This window comes from Boleophthalmus pectinirostris, unplaced genomic scaffold, assembly GCF_026225935.1.
Source record: "Boleophthalmus pectinirostris isolate CB_2022bp ecotype Guang Dong unplaced genomic scaffold, ASM2622593v1 HiC_scaffold_22, whole genome shotgun sequence".
NCBI lineage: Eukaryota > Metazoa > Chordata > Actinopteri > Gobiiformes > Gobiidae > Boleophthalmus > Boleophthalmus pectinirostris.
Window position 1 is genome coordinate 31,672,331 of NW_026571190.1, and position 25,441 is coordinate 31,697,771.

The 25,441-nt window shown below is 39.0% G+C and overlaps 1 protein-coding gene across 1 annotated transcript in view; it reads left to right on the forward strand.

The window, feature by feature from the left end:
- The window catches only part of LOC129410439 (glutathione S-transferase C-terminal domain-containing protein-like), a 77,171-nt gene that overhangs the window by 28,208 nt on the left and 23,522 nt on the right, over nt 1–25,441 (forward strand). The window contains exons 4-5 of the mRNA XM_055158654.1: nt 8,649–8,782; nt 21,817–21,847. Coding sequence (XP_055014629.1) covers nt 8,649–8,782; nt 21,817–21,847 — 165 coding nt within the window. The remainder of the gene's footprint in view (nt 1–8,648; nt 8,783–21,816; nt 21,848–25,441) is intronic.

Genomic DNA, 25,441 nt, shown 5'->3' on the forward strand with positions numbered 1-25,441 from the left:
GCCAATCGCTATTGAACAAGAGGTAAAAGGTGGCAGAGGTGGGGACTTGCAAGACTTGACTTGATAAAATAGACTAAGACTTGGGACTCGACTTGGACTTGAAGGACAATGACTTGAAGCTTGTGACTTGAAAAGACTTGATGCTTCTCCTAAAAATATATGCTTTTAGAAAATACTACTCTTTACGGTTGATAAATGTGGTGCTGAATTTTACAAGAACAAACTGGAACACGTCCCTCCCCCTTCTCTGTTTGTTACTTTGAAGTACTGTGAGATGGTGTCCTCAAGTAATATACAGTAATATACAGTACAATACAGTAAAACAGAGGGAACTACACAGAACATTATTGCAGACTACACGACAAAATAGCTGCATTTTTAAATGTTAATTCTTTCTTTTATGACCTTAATGATTCACACTGAGATTTGCATTTCTACAATGCAATAAATACTCATATATAAATATACCATGGCCTTTTAAGTACAGTTTATTTTAAATGTCATATAAATTGTTAAAATCGAAGCTATATTTAGTACTTTAAAGACTTAAAGAAGGTTTAAAGACTTGAAATGACTTGAAGCTCAAAGCAGACGACTTGGACTTGACTTGGACTTTTGAGCCAGTGACTCAAGACTCGACTTGGACTTGCCTATATTTGACTTGGGACTTGATTCAGGCTTGAGGTCAAAGACTTGATACTTAATTGAGACTTGCAAAACAAAGACTTGGTCCCACCTCTGAAAGGAGCTGTTAACTTGAAAACTACAGCTTCATGACATCACAAGGTGGAACAGAGCATTTTGACCATTGGAGACAGACTAATGTTTTTGATTTGATTTGACAACAATCTAACATGGCTTAAAGTTCACAAGTTGTGTGTGATATAAGACCTTTAAATATAAAAATAAACCGTAAAAGTCTGTTGAAAGCATTTGTGTTCCTATAACTTTATATCAACACATCAAAATACTGTCACTAAAATTAAACAAAGTAAAAACCATGGGACCAAAATTGAGAAATGATACGATAATTGTAAAGAATTTCAAAATATTGTCTCATTCTCCTGGACCCTATCTTGCGTCTTGTCGAAATTCTGTCTCATCCCAGCCTTTACGTACAGTTTTCTATTTTCGTTCGCAATGGTTCAGCTTTTGTATTGGAGGCACGTCATTTTCCATTCGTACACTGTAAGCGTACATAAGACCCACTCTGTTGAGAGTTTTATAATTTCTCTGCAGCAGTCTTTTCTCAGGGCCAGATAGAGCTCACAAAAGGGGATGTAATTACCAGCTCAATAGTGAGGCCCCATTATTTGTGCAATGTGATTATTTGGGGACAAACTGATTGAGATGTCTCCTCTGCTCCAAGACACTGTGATAAAGAACATGGTTTTCTAAAAGGCCTTTGTCACAGCACTTGTAACAGTCTGAAAAAAGACCGGGTGAAAAATGAATCACTTTTCTTTTTTTTCCCCCTCATATTGATTACTCTTGATGTTCTTTTTTTGTAATTGTAATTATTTTTCATATTTTAAGTGATATGAAAAAGACAATAAGGATTTAACGTGTTTTTTTTCACAATTTCCACAAGACTTGACGGGATATGAGATTTGCTCCACATGAACGAGACAAGACAAGATTTTAACATAATTCCTAATCTATAAATTTTACGCTTCAGTTTTCAAATTTTGCCTCACAAATTTGTATTTATTTGATTTTATATTTTTGTTTCCATTCTACTACTGCTTTTTGGAACTGTTAAAGCAATGTAAATCTTCCACATGTAACCATTATTTTGTCCAATCTAATGTGAACACTTAGGAAATAAATCTCACAAGATAATTTTTCTTTGTGGCAATTTTGTCTCACGAGATCTTGTGGCACGAGATCTTGTACCATCCCTAATGTCTAGAAATAGCGACTTCTACCAATTACATGCAAAACATTAATTAAAATAAAAGATGAAACTCTGGTCTTATAGTTTTGATAAATTCAGTCCACTGTTCCCCTTTGTTTTTGACTTTGTCTTGTTGCACTTTGATACATACTATGGTCTTGATTTTCAGTAAAATCTTATTTAGTCTTTTCAAAAATAAAATAAAATTGGCTTTTACTAGGGATGTAACGATATCCAAATCTCTCTGTTTGATATAATCACGATATGCATCTCATATGGTATAATATTTATTGCGGTATCTTGGAGGTAGGACGCGTTTCTGCTTTTAAAATACTTTGACGAGATTTTGGTGTGAATTATTTTCGTCATAATCCCAAGAATTCAAGTAAAAAACATATTTCTTCATGTTGTTTGCACTGAAATGAATCATGGGATATGTGGTTCCCTATGTTCATAAGCTTTTGCTACTATAAAACCATGCATTTAAGCAAAGGAACTTGTAATTCGATATTATTGTGAGACTTTTGACGATACAACACCACAATATTTCGGTTATTGTTACATCCCCAGCTTTTACATAACATAAACAGTACAATAATCTGGGCGACAGTAGCTCAGTTGGTAGAGTTTGCCCACTGATCCACAGGTTGGCGGCTCTGTTGCTGTGTTGTGTCTGCGTACACTGGTGTATGAATGAATGTGTGAGTGAATAGGTGAGTGGTACCTTGAAGTAAAGTGCTGTGAGTGCCTTGAATGTGGAAAAGCGCTGTATAAAAATGTGACCATTTACCTATAATCTGAACTCTTCTCCACACCACATGCTTTTACTGACCTTGGCTGTGGACCTCTCGATTCAAAAAATAGAGCCATCTCAATGACAATTAAACATGACTGACTCACGACCTCTTGATCTTTTCATTATTTGCTCACCTCCAGTAAAACAGATCTGTGCCATTGCAAGGCTCAGTAAAAACATGTTCTCATGGGAATTTTTATATCTGTGTCTTTGTTAGTGATGGGACTTTCAACTCCTCTGTGAAATCCGAAACTTTTGGATCTGTTAATTTCAGGGACCTTCAAAAGACTGGCTTTTTATATTTAATTATGTGACCGAGCCAATGTGAGAACTCATTTTATCCACAAACTAATCCCAGAGAGAAATGACCAAACTCAGATCTGTTTAAAATGGCTCAAACTGAGAGTGGTGTTTACCCTTTGAAATTATGCAGAATCTAAAAAAAAAAACTCTCACTTGTGCTGCCTGTTCTGTTTCTCTGCTGATTCTTTTGTTGGTTCAGGGTTTTATCTGTAAACATGTATAACGATTAGAAAAAAAAGATGTGGTTCTTTGTTTAAAAATAAATAAATCAATAAAAAAGAGAGAAAGATCTAACTATTCACGTTAAAAGTGCACTATGTAAATTTTGGTTGGGAGTCTGTCACCTGCTTGTTTCTGTGGAGATATCATTTCTCTGCCTGGAATGTTCCACAATATGACATAAAACAGCTCTACCTTACATTTATGCAATTACAGGTGGTTTTATAGCTCAAAAATACCTACAAAAACAGGTATTCTGACTGTGAGTGGGGTTGCCGCTTCACAGATCTCACCTGTAACTTGGTCTGGTTTGGTCTCCATGAAGACTGAAAGTTTTAATGCTGTACTGTGAAACATTCCAGACAAAGCATTAGCATTTCCAAGGAGAAAACCATTTGACAGATCCTCCACCAGAAAAGTTACACAATGAACCCTTATGGTAACTAGGCTGGCGCCATCTAGTGCCTCTGCTCAATTTCATTTCTCCCCAGCGACTAGGTCAGGAATCGGAATACACAAGACAGTTTGCAAAATCCCCAGAAGTGCGAGTTCGGGCACCAGCCAATCAGCAAAGAGCCATACATTCTGGGTTGGCAATGATTCCTGAGATTGAGGATTTTAAACTTGAATAAAGAGAATTGTTGATTAATTTTATCAAGAGCAAAGACATTATTGCCCTTCCTTCAAAGGGGTTTGGGAAAAGCTTAATATACCAGTTTGCCCCGTTAGCGGCGCATTACATAAGTCACGACCAAATAGCAGTGATTAATAAATTTAAAAAGTACCCGCCTACCGTTGAGCGAACAAAATCTAATGCTGCGCGGTCAGACGGTTTCTACAAAGTGAAACCAGCTCATGAATCAGGCTACCTTTATGGAACCATACACTAATCTTTGTACATTACATTAGAATAGTACAGTATAATTCATGAAAACTCTAATTAATAAAATAAAACCTACAATTCATCTGTCTAATAATCAAATTCGTGAGGAGTTTGTTTTGATTGGTCCATGTCCCTGAGGTGTACACTGTCAGTCTCATCAGTCTGCGTTGTTTTGTAACAGTTTTAAGTTTTATAAAGGTCGGAACAATATAATGTTTAATATGTGTGGAAGTAACAGGCTTTTTATGTGCAGTTAATTGGTTGTTTGTGCTCAGATGAGGCTTTGGTTATGCAGAGCTGAGGGGTAAAGGTTAGAGACTATAATTAGGGATTATCTCACCATAGCGAATGTAAAGTATGATATAATTCAGACTTTGTTAATTCATTTTTTCCTGTAGAAGAGGGTTGTCACATCTTTTGGCACTGACTTTACACGAGGCTTGAGCTGAGCGTACTGGGATGTTTTAAAGATAAGTTTTGAGGACAAGAAACATAAAGACTGGAATTTATTATCCATTAATAATGTAATCCTGTATAATGCATTACGCTTTAAAGTGACAAAATGGAGGAAATAAGACACAGAAGGTTAAGTGTTTGGAAACCAGCCTGTGGAGGGGTGCCAATTTAAAACTTTCTGCAACATCATAGACTTTATACAGAAGTGGACTGAGTGAGTTTGATGTCGCATAAAGCTTTCAGCTCCAGTCAAATGAAGCTCATCGAGGTTGGTAGTTATGGGGCGAATTCGGAGCCGAGCAAAAACAGGTACCTGGAGTTGCGTTTTATTTCATTCACACATGTTTAACACACAAGTCCTGCATATTTACACTGAGTTCTTCTCTCAAATGGAAAAAAAAACACATTCCATCTTGTGATGTCATGTGGTAATACAGAAGTGCTCCATTGTGTTTTTAAACTCCATACGCCTTCACTAGAATCATTTGGATAATTTCAGCCCTGGAATTGCCTATTTCTACTGAACTAAAGGTAAATGGTAGTCTGTTAACTTTAAAACCAACTCTACTGGCTTTTAACAGCGCATGAGTTGTGTTGCCCTCTGTGTCTTTTATTTATTGTATTTATTTTACTTATTTGCTGCAATTTTACCATTTTAATGGTTTTGCTTTTATTTGATTTTCCTCTTGGCTTCATCAAAGTAGGACCTGCAGTGTGCACTGGGACAGTTTGTAGCTGAGTGTGAAGTAGTTTGGATGAGGGTCAGCTCTTCCAACTCCGAGGCCATGGTTCTCGACCGGAAAAAGGCGGCTTGCCCTCTCCGGGTGGAGACTCATTGCCTCAAGTGGAGGAGTTCAAGTATCTCGGGGTCTTTTTCACGACTGAGGGGAGGATGGAGCATGAGATTGACAGGTGGATCAGTGCAGCGTTGGCAGTGATGCAATTGCTATATCAGACTGTTGTGGTGAAGAAGGAGCTGAGCCGAAAGACAAAGCTCTCGATTTACCATCAATCTACGTTCCTACCCTCACCTATGGTTATGAGGTAATGATCGAAAGGACAAGATTACGGATACAAGCGCTCGAAATGAGTTTCCTCCACAGGGTGGCTGGGCGCTCCTTTAGAGATAGTGTGAGGAACTCAGTCACACAGGAGGAGCTTGGAGTAGAGCCGCTGCTTCTCCACGTCGAGAGGAGCCAGCTGAGGCTCAGGCATCTGTTCCGGATGTCTCCTGGGCGCCTCCCTCGGGAGGTGTTCCAGGTATGTCCCACTGGAAGGAGGCCCAGAGGAAGACCCAGGACATGCTGGAGGGACTATGTCTCTCAGCTGGCCTGGGAACGCCTCGGGATCCCCCCGGAGGAGCTGCAGGAAGTGTCCGGGGTGAAGGAAGTCTTGGAGTCCCTGCTTAGACTGCTGCCCCTGTGACCTGGCCCCAAATAAACAGAAGAAAAGGGATGGATGGATGATTTTAGCAATTTACCTTTTTGTTGTCTTAATTTTATTTATCTCTGTGCAGCACTTTGGAAATTGCTTTGTTTGTGAAAGTTGCTATATGAATAAAGTGGTTTTGGATTTACTTCTTCATGACATCACAAGGTGAAACAGAGCATTTTGAGCTTTGGTGATTTAAACAGACTAATAATAATGTTTGAATTAAACAAAACACAACTCCAGGTATGTTTTTGAGGAGGTATCTAACATGGTCTAAAGCTCACAAGAGTCAATTTTGCATAATATAAGACCTTTAAAATTCAACATAGAAATTGTATATTTTTTTAGATTTTAATTGTTTATTTATTTTTTTATATACTGTCTCTATAATTTTTAACAGTTCATAATAATAAGCTCTGCAGAATGAATAGAACAGAATGAATCCCTCTGTGCATCCCTTGTTTAAACCCCTGAACACTCTGTGCTGGTAGTAGACACTTTTTGGAATTGTGTCTCTGCTCACTCAGCCCTTCGTCGTGAGCTGGGGTGACTTCCTGACTAGTTTTGGTTTTGCTTTCGGAGGAGCTTTGTGTCCCCTTATCTTTGAAGCTTTGCCGTCTTCTGCCTCGGTCTGAACTTGTGCTCCGTGCCACCGCTGTCGAGACAACGCAAAGCACACGCCAGCTGCCAACCGGTGTGCAAACGAGAGCGTGGAAGTTTTGGTGTAGTGCCGGGGTGGGCTTGTTTTAGCTGGAGTCGCGCTCGGATGTTGTTGATAATGCATTTTATTTGGGCCATTAACGCAGAATCTATTTAGCTAATGTATGCTCAGAGGGAAATGATGTGACGCATTATAGCACTTGTGTGGATATGGAACTCATTGGTTTTGTGCATTCACTGTGTCCTCCTGCGGATGGATTGTTTTCAAACGACCAGCCTCCATAAGCACAAGATCTATACGCAGTCTTTTTATTTATTTAATTTATTTGAGCGTCTTATCAATAAAACAAACAGTTGTTAGCATAAAATGTGGGGAAAAAAAGGCTGCCTGTAGGCCTGTCGTAACAAATTCTGAAGCGTGATCTATGGCTACAGAGAAATATTGAGATAAATTAGAATATTGAAATTACTTTATGCCACTGACTCAAAGCAGGATAATCATTAAAAGGGCTGAGTTGCAACAAATCAATAGCAAAATGAACCATTAATTAGCAACAGAAGTTATTTATTCTACCGTCTACAACTCATATCTCACCATAGTTCAGAAAAATGCCAAAAGTCTTCCCACTACTGCAAAGAAAAAGTTCACATAATAAATGCTGGGCAAAGCTTTTCCATCTTAAATGTATTGATATTGATATAAGTCAATATAGTAATTATCACGACAAGCCTAGGCTGCTCTTAAACATGGTTGTTAGAAGTTTTAGTTTAATCCACGTACTATATAGTCTCTATAACTGTCTTCACAAACTGTTATCATGGTACTGCCAACTTCAAGAGTGTTATAATTAGTGAAACCAATTACAACGTGGTGAAAAGTAGAGCTGCACTGATCCGTCACATATTAGATATCGGCATCAATCAGGGTTGTGGAAAAATATCGAAATATTGGTATATCATATTGTTGAATGTGATGATACAGTATCAATATTGTGGGCTGCTGTATCGATATATCGCCAAGAGTAGTTTTTGGTATTTTACTCAATTTCAATTTGTTATAGCATGACAATTTTGTTTCTTCTTTAGTGGAAGGAAACTCGTTTATGCGACACATTTGACATATTCACTATTTTGATGATTAAAATGTGTCTGCTTCATATGAACTTTGCACAAGAAGTGGTTTAACAAAGACTTTTAGTATCACAGCCATGATTTAGCCTTTATTTTTAATTGAACCATATAAAATCGATGTGAAATATATTGTATTGAATCGAAAGTGCATTGTATCGAGACACGTATTGTATCATGGCCTATGTATCGTATTGGCAACTTCTTAATTATATCCAGCACTAGCATCAATGCTGACAACAATTTGCTAGATCGGATATCAGCCTCCAAATATCGGTTCCGATATTATGACTGGACACATAAATTGATGCATCAAGAGTATTTACTGGTTGTAGTTGGCCCGAAAATCTCTTAATGTTTGAATTTTTATTTACATAAACTGCTCTGTAGTTACCTGAGGGATAAATAACAGCTAAGGAATTATTGCTGTCTTATTTAAATTTTATTTAAAGGAACTGCAATTTATCAATAGTTTAAAAAAAAGTCAATTTTGCATAGTCTCCTTCACAAAAAAATTACCTTTTTGTTGTTCTTGTTGACAAAGCCTTAGCCTATTTCCCTTGTCCATTATGTGTATGTGTGCCGAACTTCCTAATGCGTCGCTCAATCTTCATCTCCGCACACAGTTTACCAGCTCGATGTGTCTCCAGGTGGGTCCGTGCCTTCACTCCTGAACCTCTAATACATTGTGTTTGGTCTGGAGCCTGCAGCGTGTTCCTCTGAAAGAACACGGTATTTAATAATGCTGCCATTATCACCAAATCAATAGCATCGAGTGGAGTCCGCAGAGTTCTGACTTCTGGTTGGCTGGTGAAAGGGGGATGTTTTTGGGTCTGAAGCTTATTGGGTGTGATTCTTGTTGTGTTTCCATTCAGGTTGGCCTCCATGCGTGCGGAGTGGCGACAGATATGGTGATGGAGCACTGCATCCAGGCCCGGGCTGCCTTCGTCATCAGCCCCTGTTGCTACGGTTTCATCCAAAACGCAAACAAGTTCAGCTTCCCCAGGAGGTCTGTATCCACACGATGGTAGTTAAAAATATAATTTAGTATTTGGCCAATTAAGTGTTACTATATATCAGGGGTCTCCAACCTTTTTTCTCTAGTGAGCTACCTTTACAAAATGAAAATGCCAGAGACCTACCAATTTCTAGCCTGATTCATCAACTGGTTTCACTTCGTGGAAACTGTCTGACCTCGCAGAATTAGGATATGTTCACTCGACGGTAGGAAGGTACTTTTTAATTTAAATTAAATTTTCTATTTTTGTTGTGACGTATGTAATGCGCTGATAATGGTGCTAAATTGTATATTAAGCTTTTCCCAAATCCCGTAGGAAGAAGGGCAATAATGTCTTTCCCCTTGATAAAATTCACCAATTCACTTGGGGAGCTACTTGGAAGGAAGTGGAGAGCTTCTGGTAGCTCTCGAGCTTCAGGTTGGAGACCCCTGGACTAGATACTTAAAAATACATTCACAGCACAGAAATGACATTTTCCTGAATAGCATAAGAATGATCTGGAGCTGTACAAGTATAAGAGCACATAGACTTGTATAGGCGTATATTTAAGACTAGGGCCAGCAGTTCACAGAAGAACCGCCAAAGTAACGAGAGGCCATTTCTAAAGGTGTAACCTCAACATAAAACCAAATCTGACTGGATACTTAAGTTTTCAGTTTAGTTCATTACTCCTTCATATTTATGTTATGTTTAAGAGGATCTAAATAAAATACAATATTGTGATGTGTGGGATGTAATAAAATGACACAACACTGACACAACAGCTAAAAAAACATGCATGCAGGTGATGTACCCTATACAGAAATGTTACGCAGTGCTGCTTTAAGAAAGAGAAAGACAATAAAAAGATAATAACAATATTTGGGGGGAGGGGGAATTTTTATGTATTTATTTTTTGCATTTGAAGAGAGGCGTTGTGTCCTCTGTGAGTCGGTGTGATCCTCGTCTGAATGGTCGGTGGGAGAAACGGAGTCTCAGGTTTCATCTGGAAATTTTTTGAAATGGAAACGCTTCAACTTCCATTCGGCATTTTGAATCCACAGGAGCTGGATTAGCCCGGATTAACTCAGCTCAGGGCAGGAGAATTTACGCCTTCAGACTGAAATGAGCTCTGGATGACAGTGAAACATCTCGAATCCAAAAGTGTCTAGATGATGACCTTTGACCCCTCTATATCAAATGAGTGACTCCTTGTAAAGGACACATGGGGCGTGTCTAATAGGCCTTCTTCTTGGGCTTGTCCCACTGTGGAAAGAGCCATGCTAGAACAGTTCTGGGCCGGTTCCTGAAGGCGCTGAGGCGAAAGTTCAAATGTTTCATGGCGTTCCTCTGGAACTCTGAGATCACCAAGCTCTCCACTGAACCCAGGGTCTGTGAGGCCTCAGGAGCTGCAGGGGGCTCTGGAGCTGAGGCTGGCTCTTCTGTCTCCAGCTTCTCACACAGCTCTTCTACTGGTACGTCCTCTGCAGTGCACCTTATTTGAGTTTGGCTCCTCTGCAGTTTGGAGGTGATTCTGGACCTCCATTAATATCTGTGTGTGGTCTGGGGTTTGGTCCTCTTGTGTTTGGAGTTCACTTAGACTGAGGTCTCCTTCTGAGTTGCTATCCAGCTGCTCTGGAGTCTGGTCATTTTCAGGAGATTCGTTGTCAGGTGAACTGTCATCAAACATTCTGAGGAGCTCTTCCTCCTCAGGACTTTGCTGTTTCAGTCCAGTTTCTCCTGATGTTTGACTCTCTACATCGTCTGGAGTCTCTAGTGTCTTTGCCTCCTCCTGGTTCTGGTCCCCCTCTGGACTCTTGGAGTTGTCCAAAGATTGTGTTTCCTTTGGTACCTCTAGGATTTTAACCTTCATTGGACTCTCTACATCCTGTGGAATCTCTAGTGTCTGTGACTGCTCTTGGTCTTGGGTCTGAGTTTGAGTTTCCAGGTCCTCTGGGTTTTCCACTGGACTTTTGCGGAACTCAAGCAAAGCCTGGGTGTCCCTCGGAGCAGTTATTTGAAACAGGCTCAGGGTTTACAAAAACCTTTATCGGAGTGGAACAGACATCTGGAATGTATTTCTCAATCATTTTGAGTTCTTCCAGCCCAGTTTGATCTGAATTGTCTTTGCACTGCTCCTCTTCACCTGGTTCATGAGCACTGTGTCTGTGACTCTCTTTTGATGTCTCCACTGAAACGTCATCACTGCCTGAGCTGTTCAGAGGCTGCATCTCCTGGTGGGGCTCAGCTGTGGTCTGTGGAATGTGGCTCTCCTCTTGGTTCTCCTGGTCTGGAGTTTCCTGTGGAACCTCAGGACTCATGGTCATATTTGAAAAAGTCTGTTGTCTGACATACAAAGGAGCTCTTCCTCCTCAGGACTTTGTTGTTTCAGTCCAGTTTCTCCTGACGTTGGACTCTTTACATTCTCTGGAGTCTCTAGTGTCTCTGACTAAGTGTGAGTTTCCAGGTCCTCTGGGAACTCACCCAGAGTTTGGTGTCCCTCAAAGCAGTTGCTTGAAACTCACACACAGCGTTCTCCTGATAAATGTGTGAACACATTTTAAATCAAAACAAAGATATTTAAAAATACAACTGGCAATAATTTAATTTGTAAATTTATTAAATATACTTTAGGCCTATATATGAATGAAATACTTATTAAAATAAAACACCAAAACAATTTTGTCAACAGAATGTTCTGTTGGATGAGTGACCATCCCACGTGTCCGAGTCCTTGGAGACGGGATATTTAGTTTTCAATAGAGGGATTAGAGGTTCTTAGCCTGAAACCAGACAAACACGGGGGTAAGCAATTTGGGGGGACAAATAAATAAAACTGAGTCATAAATAGATTAGAAAGTAGAGTTGTGAAGAGTACTGAAAATCAGACACTAAAACTAGTATTGAAATTAGATACTAGATCAAGGGTGTCTAACCTTTTTTCTCCAGTGAGCTCTCAATTTCAGCAGTTACAAAGAGTAAATATAAGAGCCGTGGTGAGTCTTAGATGGGGAACAGTTAGATGCTTACAAAACAAACCATTATCCATGTATCAGTGCATTAAGTTAGGCATCAAAATGATACATTTACAATGGCAATTAATCAAATTTTATTTATTATGCACAATACATATAATTCAGAAATCCCTTGGCGACCTACTTGGAAGGGGGTGGAGAGCTATTGGTAGCTCCCGAGCTGCAGGTTGGAGACGCCTGAGATATATTAATGGATTTTAATACAAGTTAGAGTTTTAGGATTATGTACAGTACTTTTAACCATTTGTGATTGTTAATTAAAGGGCCCATATTGCGCTGTATTATCTATGTTATAATGTTGTTTACGCATTATAAACATGCCTGGAGTTGTTTTGTTTCATTCATTTAACACACAAACCCTGCATATTTAGGCTGAGTTCCTCTCTCAGATTGAAAACACCTTGTGATGTTATATGGTAATACAGGAAGTGCTCCACTTCATCACAAGCTTTCAAGATGAAGACAGACTAATAATAAAGGATCACTCAGACATGCATGAACAAAACAACAATAATAATAAATAATAATATGACCATATGGTCACAAGCTTTAGGTAATAACCAAATGGGAGGAGCTTGGGGTAGAGCCGCTGCTCCTCCACTGAGCCCGATGAGATGGCTCAGGCATCTGTTCCTGATGCCTCCTCCAGGCATGTCCCACCGGGAGGAGTCCCCAGGAAGAACCAGGACACTCTAGAGGAACCATGCCTCTTGGCTGGCCTGGGAATGCCTTGAGGTCCCCCTGGAGGAGCAGGAAAAAGTGTCCAGGGTGAAAGAAGTCTGGAAGTCCCAGCTTAGAGTGTTGCCATCACGACCTGGCCCCAGATAAGCGGAAGAAAATGAATGGAAATAATAATATTAAATGTAGATTATCTCATGTGAAATTGCCACTATTTATTTAGAAGCAGCAGCCCCATTTACTGATTGCCATTGAATGCAGCGTGCACACATACAGTCAGTGGCAGCAACAGGTAGCTTGAGTTCATTCGTTGTAGCTCAGTATTTTCCTTACCGGCTGTCACTTCAGCTTTTCTGCATCAACTCGATCTTGTGCAGCGCATTCATTTCATGTCTTTATTCGCGGGTTGATGAGCAGTTCTCCCGTGGCGCGGCGTTTTGTGGGCTCCCCATGCATAAACAGGAAGTGAAAGTGTGCATGATCGTAACCCGTCTGTGTGCCGCACTAATTGCAGATTGGTTCCGCCTGATCTTAAACGGCAATGGCGGAGACACAGCAGCTCTCCGCGCCACACACCACTTGAGACACACACATTGGAGTTTATTTCACAAATTTTAACAAACTCTATTCCAGTACCACAGAAAAGACTCAATACACAATACCAACACTGATCTGTATCTACTCCCCAACTAGACTCTGGCTATGTAGTTTTCTGTCTGCAAACTCAAAGACTTGGCCTTTTCAGTTGATTTTCTTTCTCTATTTAAACAGACAATCTAACCTAGTGTTGTCACCACTTCAGAATCGATTCTGGTACTGAGGAAAAGGCCTGCTACCATAGACTCTCTATATAAATGGACATAGCTAACCATCTAGCTGCTGCATTCCTGTAATAGGAAGTGTGCATGGGGGTGCTTCCGGCTCCATCGACTCTCGCTTCCAATTGACTTAACATTGTCACTCCTCTCTCCGTAACTGCTACTGTCAGGTTCTTCATTTTGGTTTTAAAATGTTCGTATTGACCTGCTCTACATGATCCTGGTGTTTTTATTTCTCTATTTTGTCTGTAAATTTCTATGTCTAATGTGGAACTCTGCTCCAGTTTTGATCCTGTAACTGCCAGCCTCGTGAGCTTCATTTGACTGGAGCCGAGCATTTCCTTAGTCCAGTTCTTTTACAGTCTATGTTTAGTTACCATAGCAATGTGGGCAAAGATAGGACGTAGGTGAAAAATGACATTTTTCGAGCACTCGAGTTTCAGTGCCGGATCATACTTTTTAAATATGAATTGTAATTAGACGACAGACGACAGGGACGACAGTAGCTCAGTTGGTTGTTGTTGTTGTTGTTGTTGTTGTTGTTTTGTTTTTGTAAACCAGGGGTCTCAAACCTGTAGCTCAGGAGCTACCAGCAGCTCTCCACCCCCTTCCAAATAGCTCGCCAAGGGATTTCTGAATTATATATATTGCGCTGAATAACAAAATTTGATTGTTTAAATGCCTATTTCTTTTGTAAATGTATAATTTTGATGTCTAATTTTGTGCACTGATAACTGGATAATGGGTTATGTTTTATAGACATCTAACTGTACCTCATCTTCGGCTTACGATGACTCTTATAAATTTCTGGTGACCGCTAAAATTGGTAGCTCTCTGGCAATTTCGTTTCACAAAAAATAGCTCACAGGAGGAAAAAGGTTGGAGACCCCTGTTGTAACTCGAGCTGTCTTTCATCATCGTCTTCTATGTTAGTCTCAGGAATTCTGCAGCTCCTATGGGGTCTGTCCATAGAGATCCCACATGCAGATCTGGTGGTGTTCGCTTTGCGGGACAGGTGACGAGCTGCTGTGTTGTGAGAGATGTTTGGCCACTCTCTGGACAGGTGTCAGTGATGTTGGTGTCAGTCCGGCTGAGGTATGAGTTCAATAGTCGACTGTATCCTGAGCGCAGCTGAGCCAGAATGCACCTTCTTCGTCTTCTTCGTCTTCTTCTTCGTTTTCGTCTTCGTCTTCTTCTTCTTCTTCTTCTTCTTCTTCTTCTTCCTCTTCTTCTTCGTCATCGTCTTCTTCTGGGCCAAGATCACGTGAGTGTTGAGCCCAGACAGAGGGGGTACAGGCTGAAGCGTCTTGTGCTGCCGTATGTAGGTGTATGAGCCGAACCCCATTTCTGTAACTGTCCTCGTTGATGTTGGTGTTGTCAATGCCTTTGATTCCTTTGACCTACTTTCCGAACACGGTGCTCAATGTCTCTCTGATGTTACGGCGTCTGCAGCCTCAGGAGGAATTGTAGGCTAAGCGTTCATAACACCTATTTCATGTGGAGCTGGTCAGTCGGGGTCATCCGTAGACGGCCTGTACAGCCGCAGCCCCAAGCTCAGTTGGTAGAGTGTTTGTCCACTGATCCTAAGGTTGGCGGTTCAAATCCCACTGACCCACATTCCAGCTCCCACAGATGAATGCTGTTGTTGTGTCCTTGGGCAAGACATTTAATCATCCTCGCTCCCCAGTGTCTGCGTACACTGGTTTATGAATGTGTGTGTGAATGTGTGAGTGGTCCCTTGTGGTAAATAGGGGTATGCAAAAATATTGAAATATCGATATATCGCATCATTTAATATGATGATACAGTATCGATATCGTGGGCTGCTGTACCAATATATCGCCAAGAGTATTTTTTGGTATATTTTACCAAATTATTTTGTTACAGAGCTATAGTTTTGTTGTTTATTTAGAGGAAGGAAAGATGTTTATGCGACACATTTGACATTTTCACTGTTTTGATGATTAAAATGTTTGTGTTTCAGATGAACTTTGCACAAGATGTGGTTTAACAAAGACTTTTAGTATTACAGCCATCATTTAGCCATTTGTTTTTATTGAACCGTATCGAATCAATTTGAAATATTTCGTATCAAATCAAAAGCACACTGGACTGAAATATATCTTGTATAGTGGCCTTTGTATTGTATCAGCAACTTTGGATTGATACCCAGCCATAGTAGTAAAGTGCTTGAGTGCCTTGAAGATGGAAAAGCGCTATAAAAAATGTGACTATTTACCATTTACTTTTATTCCAAAAATGATGCAGTTCTACCACTTGTTTTGGTTGCTTCTGTCTCATATATCTCAAACATTTTAATAACATTCTGCATCGGTACAAGAGTATATGGACTGTTAACTTTAAACTTCCTTTCTGTGTTGCTGTTGCCGAACTTTGAATTTCCTTTGGGATCAATAAAGTTTTTCTCTATTTATCTATCAAAAGAATCTTGGGTGCAGTGCGATTCTCCTCCTCCTTGGCCTCTGCAGCAGGACAGTGCTCAAACCAAGCTGCTCATGTGCATTGTTCACTTACATCAACATTTTACTTTATGGGAGCGAGCCTGTCGAAGCAGCAGCAGCAGTCTCCGAGAGGGGCAGCTAATGGCAGGAAAGTGCTGAAACATGCGCAGGTTTAATGGTGTTGATCTTGTTGCCATGGCAGCAGCGCGGCCACCGTCATGGGCAGACAATCACAACATGAGTGTCACTAACAACACAAGGAGACAACCCCGACTTCTCCTGTTTATTCAAGAGCTCTCACTCATCACGTCTCGCCAGTAAAATGTATAGTTGTTATGTTATCGAAAGGATGGTTTTAATTAGTGCTGTCATGCGATTAAAAAAATTGAGAGATTAATTAATTATGATCTGTAATTAATTAATCTAATTAATCTCATTTTAATCTCACCTAAAATTGCTGAGAAAAGCCTTCAATTTGAGGTATTTTCATTTAAATTCATTATTACATTATTGTGGCAGATCAAAAGACTGATATAGATTTAAAAAAGTGACTTTATAAAGTCATTTATTGTTCAACAAATCTCTTCAAATTGGCTGTTGAGCCCAAGTCTCCATGAATAAGAAACTGTTTGCTGTAAAGTAGCAAAGACGAGGAAATCTGAACATAATAACTTTTGTCTACTTAAAGACAATAAAAAGTCCAGTCTTTCCTTACCCATGTTAAAAATATTATTGATAGAGAAATGCTTTCTATATGAGATCACTGGTTTTAGTCCTTGTTTTAGTCCTGGTTTAGACCTGCTTTAGACCTGCTTTAGTCCTACTTTAGTCCTAGTTTAGTCCTGGAAAGGGTTAGTCCTGGTTTTAGTGCTGGTGTTAGTTCTGGTTTAGTCCTGGTTTAGACCTGGTTTAGTCCTGGTTTAGTCTTGGTTTAGACCTGGTTTTAGTTCTGGTTTTAGTTCTAGTTTAGACCTGGTTTAGTCCTGGACTGGATTAGTCCTGGTTTTAGTCTTGGTGTTAGTTCTGGATTAGAGGCGCACAGGAGGAAGCGCGGTTTACGCAGTGTAGCGAGAAAACACGATCCACACGCGGCTCACGGGAGCACGTCGGTGTCCACGCAGCGTCTACGGAAGGAAACGTGGTCCGCGCGTTCTCAGGTTAATGACGATGATGAAGGTGTGTGTGTGTTTGTGTGTGTTTGTGTGTGTTTGTGTGTATTTGTGTGTTTGTGTGTTGTGTGTGCGTGTCCCCTCATGTGGCAGGTCACTTTAGGACAGTAGTGCAGACATCATGAGCCTATGCAGGTTGTTTTCACCAGTGACATTTAAATTGTAGGCGTATATTTGTTATTTTCTTTTATATTTCACGTCGGGAGAATAATTTCCAAGACACGAATGCGTTTTTACCTGTGCACTGCTGCTCTGTTCTACTGGCTCTTCGACCTCGTCCATTGTGCGACTGACGCCGCCAACGTGACGCTCTTACTGCGCGCGTTTTGTGTGGGTTTCCGACAATGAGTGGAATTACCGAAATAAAAAAATGTATAAATGTGTTTTTTGTGTGTGTGTGTGTGTGTGTTGTCCCAACAACACATAAAAACTGGTTTAATAATAAAGAAACTCACATACAGAAACAGTAAAGTTAGAGATTAAAAATGAGATTAACGCGATTAAAAAACATAACGCGCTAAATATGACTGTAATTAATTAATCGCAATTAACGCGATAATTTGACACCCCTAGTTTTAATATTCCCTGGGGGTTGAGATGCTATCTGTAGGCTCTGCTCTGTCTGAGGCTCTAGTACTCAAATTAGTATTTAATTTGAGTTTTGTTTTAATGCAATCTGACCAGAAAGAACTGATTTAGCTGGAACTACAACTGGTGAGCTGTTTTGTGCTGTTAAACAAATCTCTCACACATAAAATAAGTCATAGGTAGTAATGTTTTCAGTCACTCTCACTTTTTTGTTGAAAATCAAACACCTAAACAGGACATTTAACACTCATATTGATCACAGGCTCCTGAAAATATGTTGTTTAAATCTTTTTTTTTTTTTATTTACATTTAATCCATGTGTCATTCTTTTATTTGTTTTTCAAAATAAAACCAAAAATAAGAAAATGAAAAAACAACTATTTTCTGGTTTAGTCCTGGTTTTAGGCCTGTTTTAGTCCTGGTTTAATCCTGGATTAGTTCTGGTTTAGTTCTGGTTTAGTCCTCCTTGTTTAGTCCTGGGATTAGTTCTGGTTTAAACCTGGTTTAGTCCTGGTTTAGTCCTGGTTCAGCCCTAGTTCAATCCCTAAGGATCAAAATTGGATGAAACGGGAAACGTTATCAGGTTTTTTTTCCATTATTCATTTAAAGACAAAATTGAAAACTGAAAAAACTTATCGTTATCTGCTGGTTTTATTTTGAAAAACCAATGATCGAATGATACATTGATTATATTTATTGAGTTTTCAGACTATCTATAACTTTTTTTTTTTTTTTAAGACGGTGTTTGGTAATGTCTGCATTGTGTCTCCACAGTAACTGCTGGACTTTCCATTATATAAACATACATGTAGAACTTGCCCATACCCCTCAGTCTGATGTCAATGCAAAGTATAAATTTAAGCAGAAATATGCACTTTTTTATGTGCAAAGGAAGGATGTCAGTTCTTTTCTCTTTGCTGTAACAAAAGTTTGATTTATCAGCCTGTTTAAGTGTTGTAAGGCTTCGCCCGATCAGTGTCAAATACTCGTCTTGACATTCAGCTTTTTTCCAAACATCTTCAGTGTGAGACATCCCAGACTGATAATGAGTAGAACTGAAGTCTGAGTGCTGCACATATCAGTCTGGTACTCGCCAAGTTATCGACATATAGTATTCAGACAAAAATATAGTTAAATGTTGCGTTCCCTCTGATACGTGCCATGAACTTAAAGGTCCTATATTACGCAAAAATGACTTTTGTGAGCTTTAATCCTTATTAAAACATACCTGGAGTTGTGTTTTAATTCACATTTGTTTGAGTAATCCTTTATGACCATACCGGCTTTGTGTGGCCATACCGGCTTGTCAGAGCCTGATCCCGTCAGATCTCAGAAGCTAAGCAGGGCCGGAGGGGCTGATGGTGCAAATTGGCAGCCTCACTTCCATCAGTCTGCCCCAGGGCAGCTGTGACTACAATAGCTTAGCCACTACAGTGGCTTACCACCACATAGTGATAGTCTTCAAGTTAACTAACTTCTTCCTTTTACCTTTTTTCAGTAGAAATTGGAAATTCCAGGGCAGAAATCATCCAAATGACTCTACTCAAGGTGCATGGAGTTTAAAAACACAGAGGAGCACTTCTTGTATTACCACAGGACATCACAAGCTGGAGCAGTGTGTTTTTTTCTGTTTGAGAGAAGAACTCTCAGCCTAAATATACAGGATTTGTGTTTTAAACATATGTGACTGAAACAAAACACAGGTATGTTTTTAATGAGGAAACAAAATTCTAACATAAATCAGAAAATGGTGAAATATTGGCCCTTTAAATTAACTTTGCCCACAGATAAGAACTAAATACTTTTTGTGACCTAAAAAGTGTGCCTTCAGGGTCTTCTCTTGTATGTGAGTGAGCGTGTATGCGTGTGTGTGGATAAATATTTAGCCACTTTCACATTCTAGACTTTTCCTGACTTTACCGCTGCTACGCTGACACTTCACCTCTGCTCAGCTCTCATAAAATATTAACTCATGACAGCCATAAGAGCCCAGCTGTAGACAACAAGAAGCTCTGTGTCCTCGGGCTCCCGTTCAACCGTGTGTCAATCTCGGTCTTGCCACTTTAACTCTCTCAGCCCCGGGTCATGTTCCAGGTAACAGAGCAGATTGTGCAGGTGGAGACATTCCAGGAAGTCAACACTTTTATGGGCTGTGAAACTAAACTGCCCAATTTGCTCCAACGCCTCCCCATACCGCCCCTGTCATAGTGCAGCACAGGCAGCCCAAACAAGAAAATGCTATGTTGTTTTTTCATTATTTGAAGATTACGCTTTGGGAAAATGCCTGACGTTCTTCTTGCAATTTTTGTATCTCTAATTGTTTTTGTAATCTGTGAAACGTGCCTGTAATGATGAGACTGAAGTACACACAAACAAACGAAGCGAATAAACTGTAAAATAAACCACCAAACTTTTGAAAAATCCTGTATACTTTTTTTTTCAAAGATTACTTTTTCCCTTTTTCTTTTCTCAAATCATCACAGATCAGATGCACTATGGAACTCTTTGTTGGGGGTCTGTCACCTGCTTGTTTCTCTGCCAGGAATGTTTCACAGTGTGACATTAAACAGCTCCAATTTACATTTCAATTACAGGTTGTTTTATAGCTCAGAAATACGTAGAAATACAGGTGTTCTGACTGTGAGCATGAATTGCATGGATGCATTTCCACAGATCTGACCTGTAATTTTGTCTGGTTTGGTCTCCATGAAAATAGAAAGGTTTAACGCCATACCGTGAAACATCCCAGACAAAGCAATAGCATTTCCATGGGGAAAAGCATTTGACGGACCCTCCATCAGAAATGTTACACAATGCACCTTTAATACATTTTTTCTAAATATTTAAGTTGAGGTTAGTTTGTAAATTATATCACCCACATCTATTTTTAAGTATAACATGCCCATACTTCTTCATATACAGCTCGGGGTGGATCTTAATGACAACAAACGTGATGATGTCCAGATGACAACATTTTGACAATATAATGGAAATCCCTTAGAAATGTGCAAAATTGTGCCTGTAAATGTTTTGGTAGAGATTTATTTTTTTTGCTTCATTCACACTCTAACAAAATATTTTATCGGAAGTGCCTTTTGTTTAGACAGTGACGGCGTTTTTGTGTCTTAAAAACGCAAAAATCTGAAACCACCCTCCAGAGTGGAAGAGTTGAATACGCTCCACCGTAGCGTTTCCGTCTACACTGCCCAAGACGCAAAACTCTGGTCAGATCTGCTCACGTCACGTACGCGTTTACGTCACATACATCACCACCTAGCGTCACCACCGAGCCACCTGGCATGCATACCCAATCAAATTCCACACACTTTTGCGTCTCCGTATGCACGCAGATTTCCTCCCGAAAGCGCTCGTCTAAATGTGGAATAAAAAGTGAAGATGCGACGCCACTTTTGCGTCTTCTGTTCAGACCGTCATCATGTAAACGTAGCCTCAAAGTCGTCTTTTCTGAACACTCACAAAAGCTCTCTTCGCATTTTGCCAGTTTTGTTGCGTCACAGGTAAATGTCTGGTCTGGACTCTTCTGCATTTTTTTAGCCATTACCAGATTCATTCTGGTTCTCAAATTGTGTTCACAACAAAGTATATTTCTAAACGCAGACATTAATTTCAGTTAGAAAATGATAAAAATTTCTCCCAAGGTAACCAAAAACATGTTTAAAAGGGAATTAAAGCCACAAGAATGCATAATATGTTTTCTGAGTATTGCACAAGTGTACCTCCCAAAAAATTCAGAAATATTACTTTTACTTCTGCTCTATTTAAAACCTTGTTAAACAGTTTTTATTGTAGAGTTTGTTTGTAATATTTTAATTTGACTTAATTTCAAAACAACAATGATTATATTTTAAGTCGGCCCCATCTCTGCACAGCCCTTTTGATTGTCCATGTTGCTTTGATTTGTCGAGTTAATAAAACGCAGTCAGTCTCTGCTCATCTCAGTCTGCTCTCAGCTCTTTAATTGTGGTGCCCTTCCGACCATTGACCTCTCATTTGTTGTTTTTTAATTAGCTTGCTGTGCTCTCTTTGTTCCCAGGTCAGAGCAAAACACAGTCTTAAAAAATTCCCCCATTCCCAGACATTATTGCGTTCTATTACAGTAAATTAGTACTACTTGTGTTTGCATATAGGATTACATTTGCTAGTACAACAGATCTGTTTGTTTTCACAGAGTTTGAATTTCAATTTGTGTTGTTCCAGAGCCGTATACAAAACAGATGCAACTTTATATTTTAATCACCACTTCCTAACATAGAATTTTTTGTGTTTTCTTTCAGCCAAAGATTTCAAGACAGCCTGACTTATAAGGTATGTTCTTATTATGTTTTTGTTATAATGCCACACAAGTATCAATGTATTTTTAAACTGTGTACCTAACGTATAGTTAATTAGCTTTTCCCATAGAAATATTTAAAGTTGTCTCAGAAATAATAACAGTTTAATACCCATAGAATTATATCTGCAATTTGCTCCATTTTAGTGTGTCCCAGAATGTCCCACAGTATTACATTAAACAGCTCTGCCTTACATTTATTCATTTACAGGTGGTTTTACAGCTAAAATATGTAGAAAAACAGGCATTCTGACTGTGAGCGGGGCCGCCTCTCCACAGATCTGACCAGTAACTTGGGCTATGTTTACACTGAAACAAATCACTGTATCACCGTATCACCGTACCAGAAACGATTTGTGTCCAGGCACTTCGTTTTGTGTCTGCAAGTCTTCTCTACCCACACAGCTTTGAGCGTGTTTTATTTTACAGAAACAAAACTTAAAACCACATGGCTAATTTGCATAAACTGAGCTCTCAAAAAAACAGCTCGCTATTGTGCGCTGATGCATTCAGCTTCTGTCAGACTAAAGGACATGACTTAGTGGAATATATGTGTTCTTTCTGTGACAGAGGGGTGTTCTGCTGATGGTGAGTCTGTTCTGTGTTTCTATCACGTTGGAGATGGTTCATATTCAACTTTTCCGAGATTATATTGCAGGTCACACATATAGACCATATATATATGAATGGATATATATTCTAACGTTTTAGGATTTTGTCTGTGAATTACTTTGCAGCACATGGAGTGTATCAGCATTTTCAGGTGTCCACACAGTGCGGGATCAGATCCTTAGTTAGATGAATTCGTGAGAGCTGGCAGCACCAGATCGTTCAATCTCTGGAACCGTTTTCCATCGGATTAGTGTGGACGAACACTGCATCCACAACGAAAAGGACTCAAATACGTACTAGTGTGGACAGAGCTTTAGTCTGGGTTGGTCTCCGTGAAGATGAAAAGGTTTAATACCATAGTGTGAAACATTCCATACAAAGCAATGAGATTTTGATTGAGAAACGTATTTGACAGACCCTCCACCAGAAACGCTACACAATGCACCTTCAGCTGTTTTTACTCGAAAAAATTTTTATTATTCCAGTCCAGACATTAAAGTGCATATGGCAGGTTAGACTACTCATTTCTTCAAAACATAGTTACATAGAACATAGAAACATACATAAAACATAGATTCTAGAGTTTACTAAAAAAAAAAAAAAAATGTGCCTAGTCTTTTCTAAGTTTTTTATTTAACATTATGGTCCAACTTCCTGGTGGGACCATAATGTTAACAAGGGCCAAAACGTCTAAAAACATCTAAATTTCACTATATTTATGATTGGACTAATAGTAAAAAATAAAAGTAAATGACAACATCTTTATTTTATAAAATCAGTGTTTATATTTTCAGAAAATTGTAAATTACCCCTGGATTTAGAATAAAAGTGATGAGTTCATGGTAGAGGTTTTCCATTTTAAAACTCACCTACTTCCTGTATTTTCCAACTTATTCTACTTTTTCACAAACTGCCACTTAAATATTTAAGGTTGGACCAATGAAAAGTAAATGACAACATATTTATTTTATTAAATCAGTGTTTAAATTATCAGAAAATTGTGGGTAAATTGCCCCTAGATTTAGAATAAAAGTGACGAGTTCATGGTAGAGGTTTTCCATTTTAAAACTCACTGCTACTTCCTGTATTTTCCCACTTATTCTAATTTTTTTCACAAACTGCCACTTAAATATTTAGGATTGGACCAATGAAAAGTAAACGACAACATCTTTTTTTTGTTAAATCAGTGTTTAAACTTCGTTGTTTGTAAATCGTCCTTGGATTTTGGAGAGATGGATAGAATAGAATTGAATATATAGAATTGATGAACAGCTGATGGTAGAAGTATTGCATTTTAAATTTACCACTACTTCCTTTATTTTCTACTTTCCGTCATAAACTGCCACCGAACTGATGTAAAACTATGATAAATATTAACCACAGGGACTATTCTACCAAACCAAGTCATAATTAGAAAAATATATTAATCTGTCAAAAGCACTTTAAACTTCTAACGCGTTTGAATATGCATTGAGGTGGAATTAGTTTCACATTTAATTACATCTCATACAATATTATGATAGAACATTATTTAGTTTTTGTTCCGTTCTTAATATCCATGAGTCAGATGCACTGAGTTTTAAGCTTAATTCTTTGTATGATATCACTTACAGTTTTACGTGCCTCAACTGGAGAGCGGTGGTGCATAGAAAGGTGAAAGTGCCTCCTCTCATACTCATTGACATAACATGAGGAAAATACTGAAAAAGCCTTGTCAAATTAGAACTTTGGGAAACTGTAAAAGAAAATTGGAATAATTGGAGCAGGGTCGAGTAGCCAAAAATGACTAAAGTAAGACTGTTGAAAATGTTACGTAGGAAGAGGTTCAGGAAATGACTTTTCTGTAATTATGTATTTGTGGAGACTGTATTTGTAATAACAACTCTCTGGATGTAAAATTGGGCTCATAATTCAAAGTTGTTGTCAATTTAAAGCAGACGTATTATGCAAAGTCTCTTTCTTTTAACCATGTTGTTTCCTCTCACAATTTCCACGCTTGAAGTTGTATTTGGAGTGATTTGTGCATGTTTACGCAATCGATAATCACTTATTATCAACCGCGTTTTCATCTCCACAGGTTTGCGCCCTCTGCTCTGTACCAACTTCGTTCTCCAATATTATTTTCTCAAACTGTGATGCACATAGGATTTGGCAACCATATCGGTACAAATGCCAAAAAATCTGCAGCTATCCATTGTAGGGGTGTGCAAAAATATCAATATATTGAATCGTTTAATGTGATACAGTATCAATATCGTGGGCTGCTGTATTGAGATATTGCCAAGAGTATTTTTGGTGTATTTTATCGGGATGTCACAATAACCGTAATATCGTGATATCATATTGTTAAAAGTCTCACAATAATATCGTGGGCTGTCACAATATATCGAATTACAAGTTTCTGTGCTTAAATCAGGCATGTCCAAACTATGGCCCGTGGGCCAAATGCGGCCCTCAGACAAATTTGTCTTGGCCCTCAGGCTTCCGGGAGTATTGGCCCAAATTACATTGCATCAATGAAAAATTTACTTTTTATTGGAAGTTTTTTGAAAATCTACCTTGATAAAGCTAATATTTATTATTTAGTGTGTGGTTTTGAGGATCTTAGCATGAATAAAGGACTGATGGCTCATTCTAAAGTGTTAAACATGCACATATTTCAATTATTCACTGTAATGAGCTCGAGTCTACGGCCCTTGATCAGCTCTCTGCTTCATCTCTGTTTCGGTATGTGGCCCTTGATGAAAAAAGTTTGGACACCCCTGGCTTTAAATGCATAGTTTTACAGTAGCAACAGCTTATAAACATCGGGAACTACATATCCCATGATTCATTTCAGCGCAGACAACAAGAAGAGACATGTTTTTTACTTGAATTCTTGGGATTATGACGGAAATAATTCACACCAAAATCTTGTCAAGGTATTTTAAAAGCAAAGAATTAGTCTCTCCAAAATA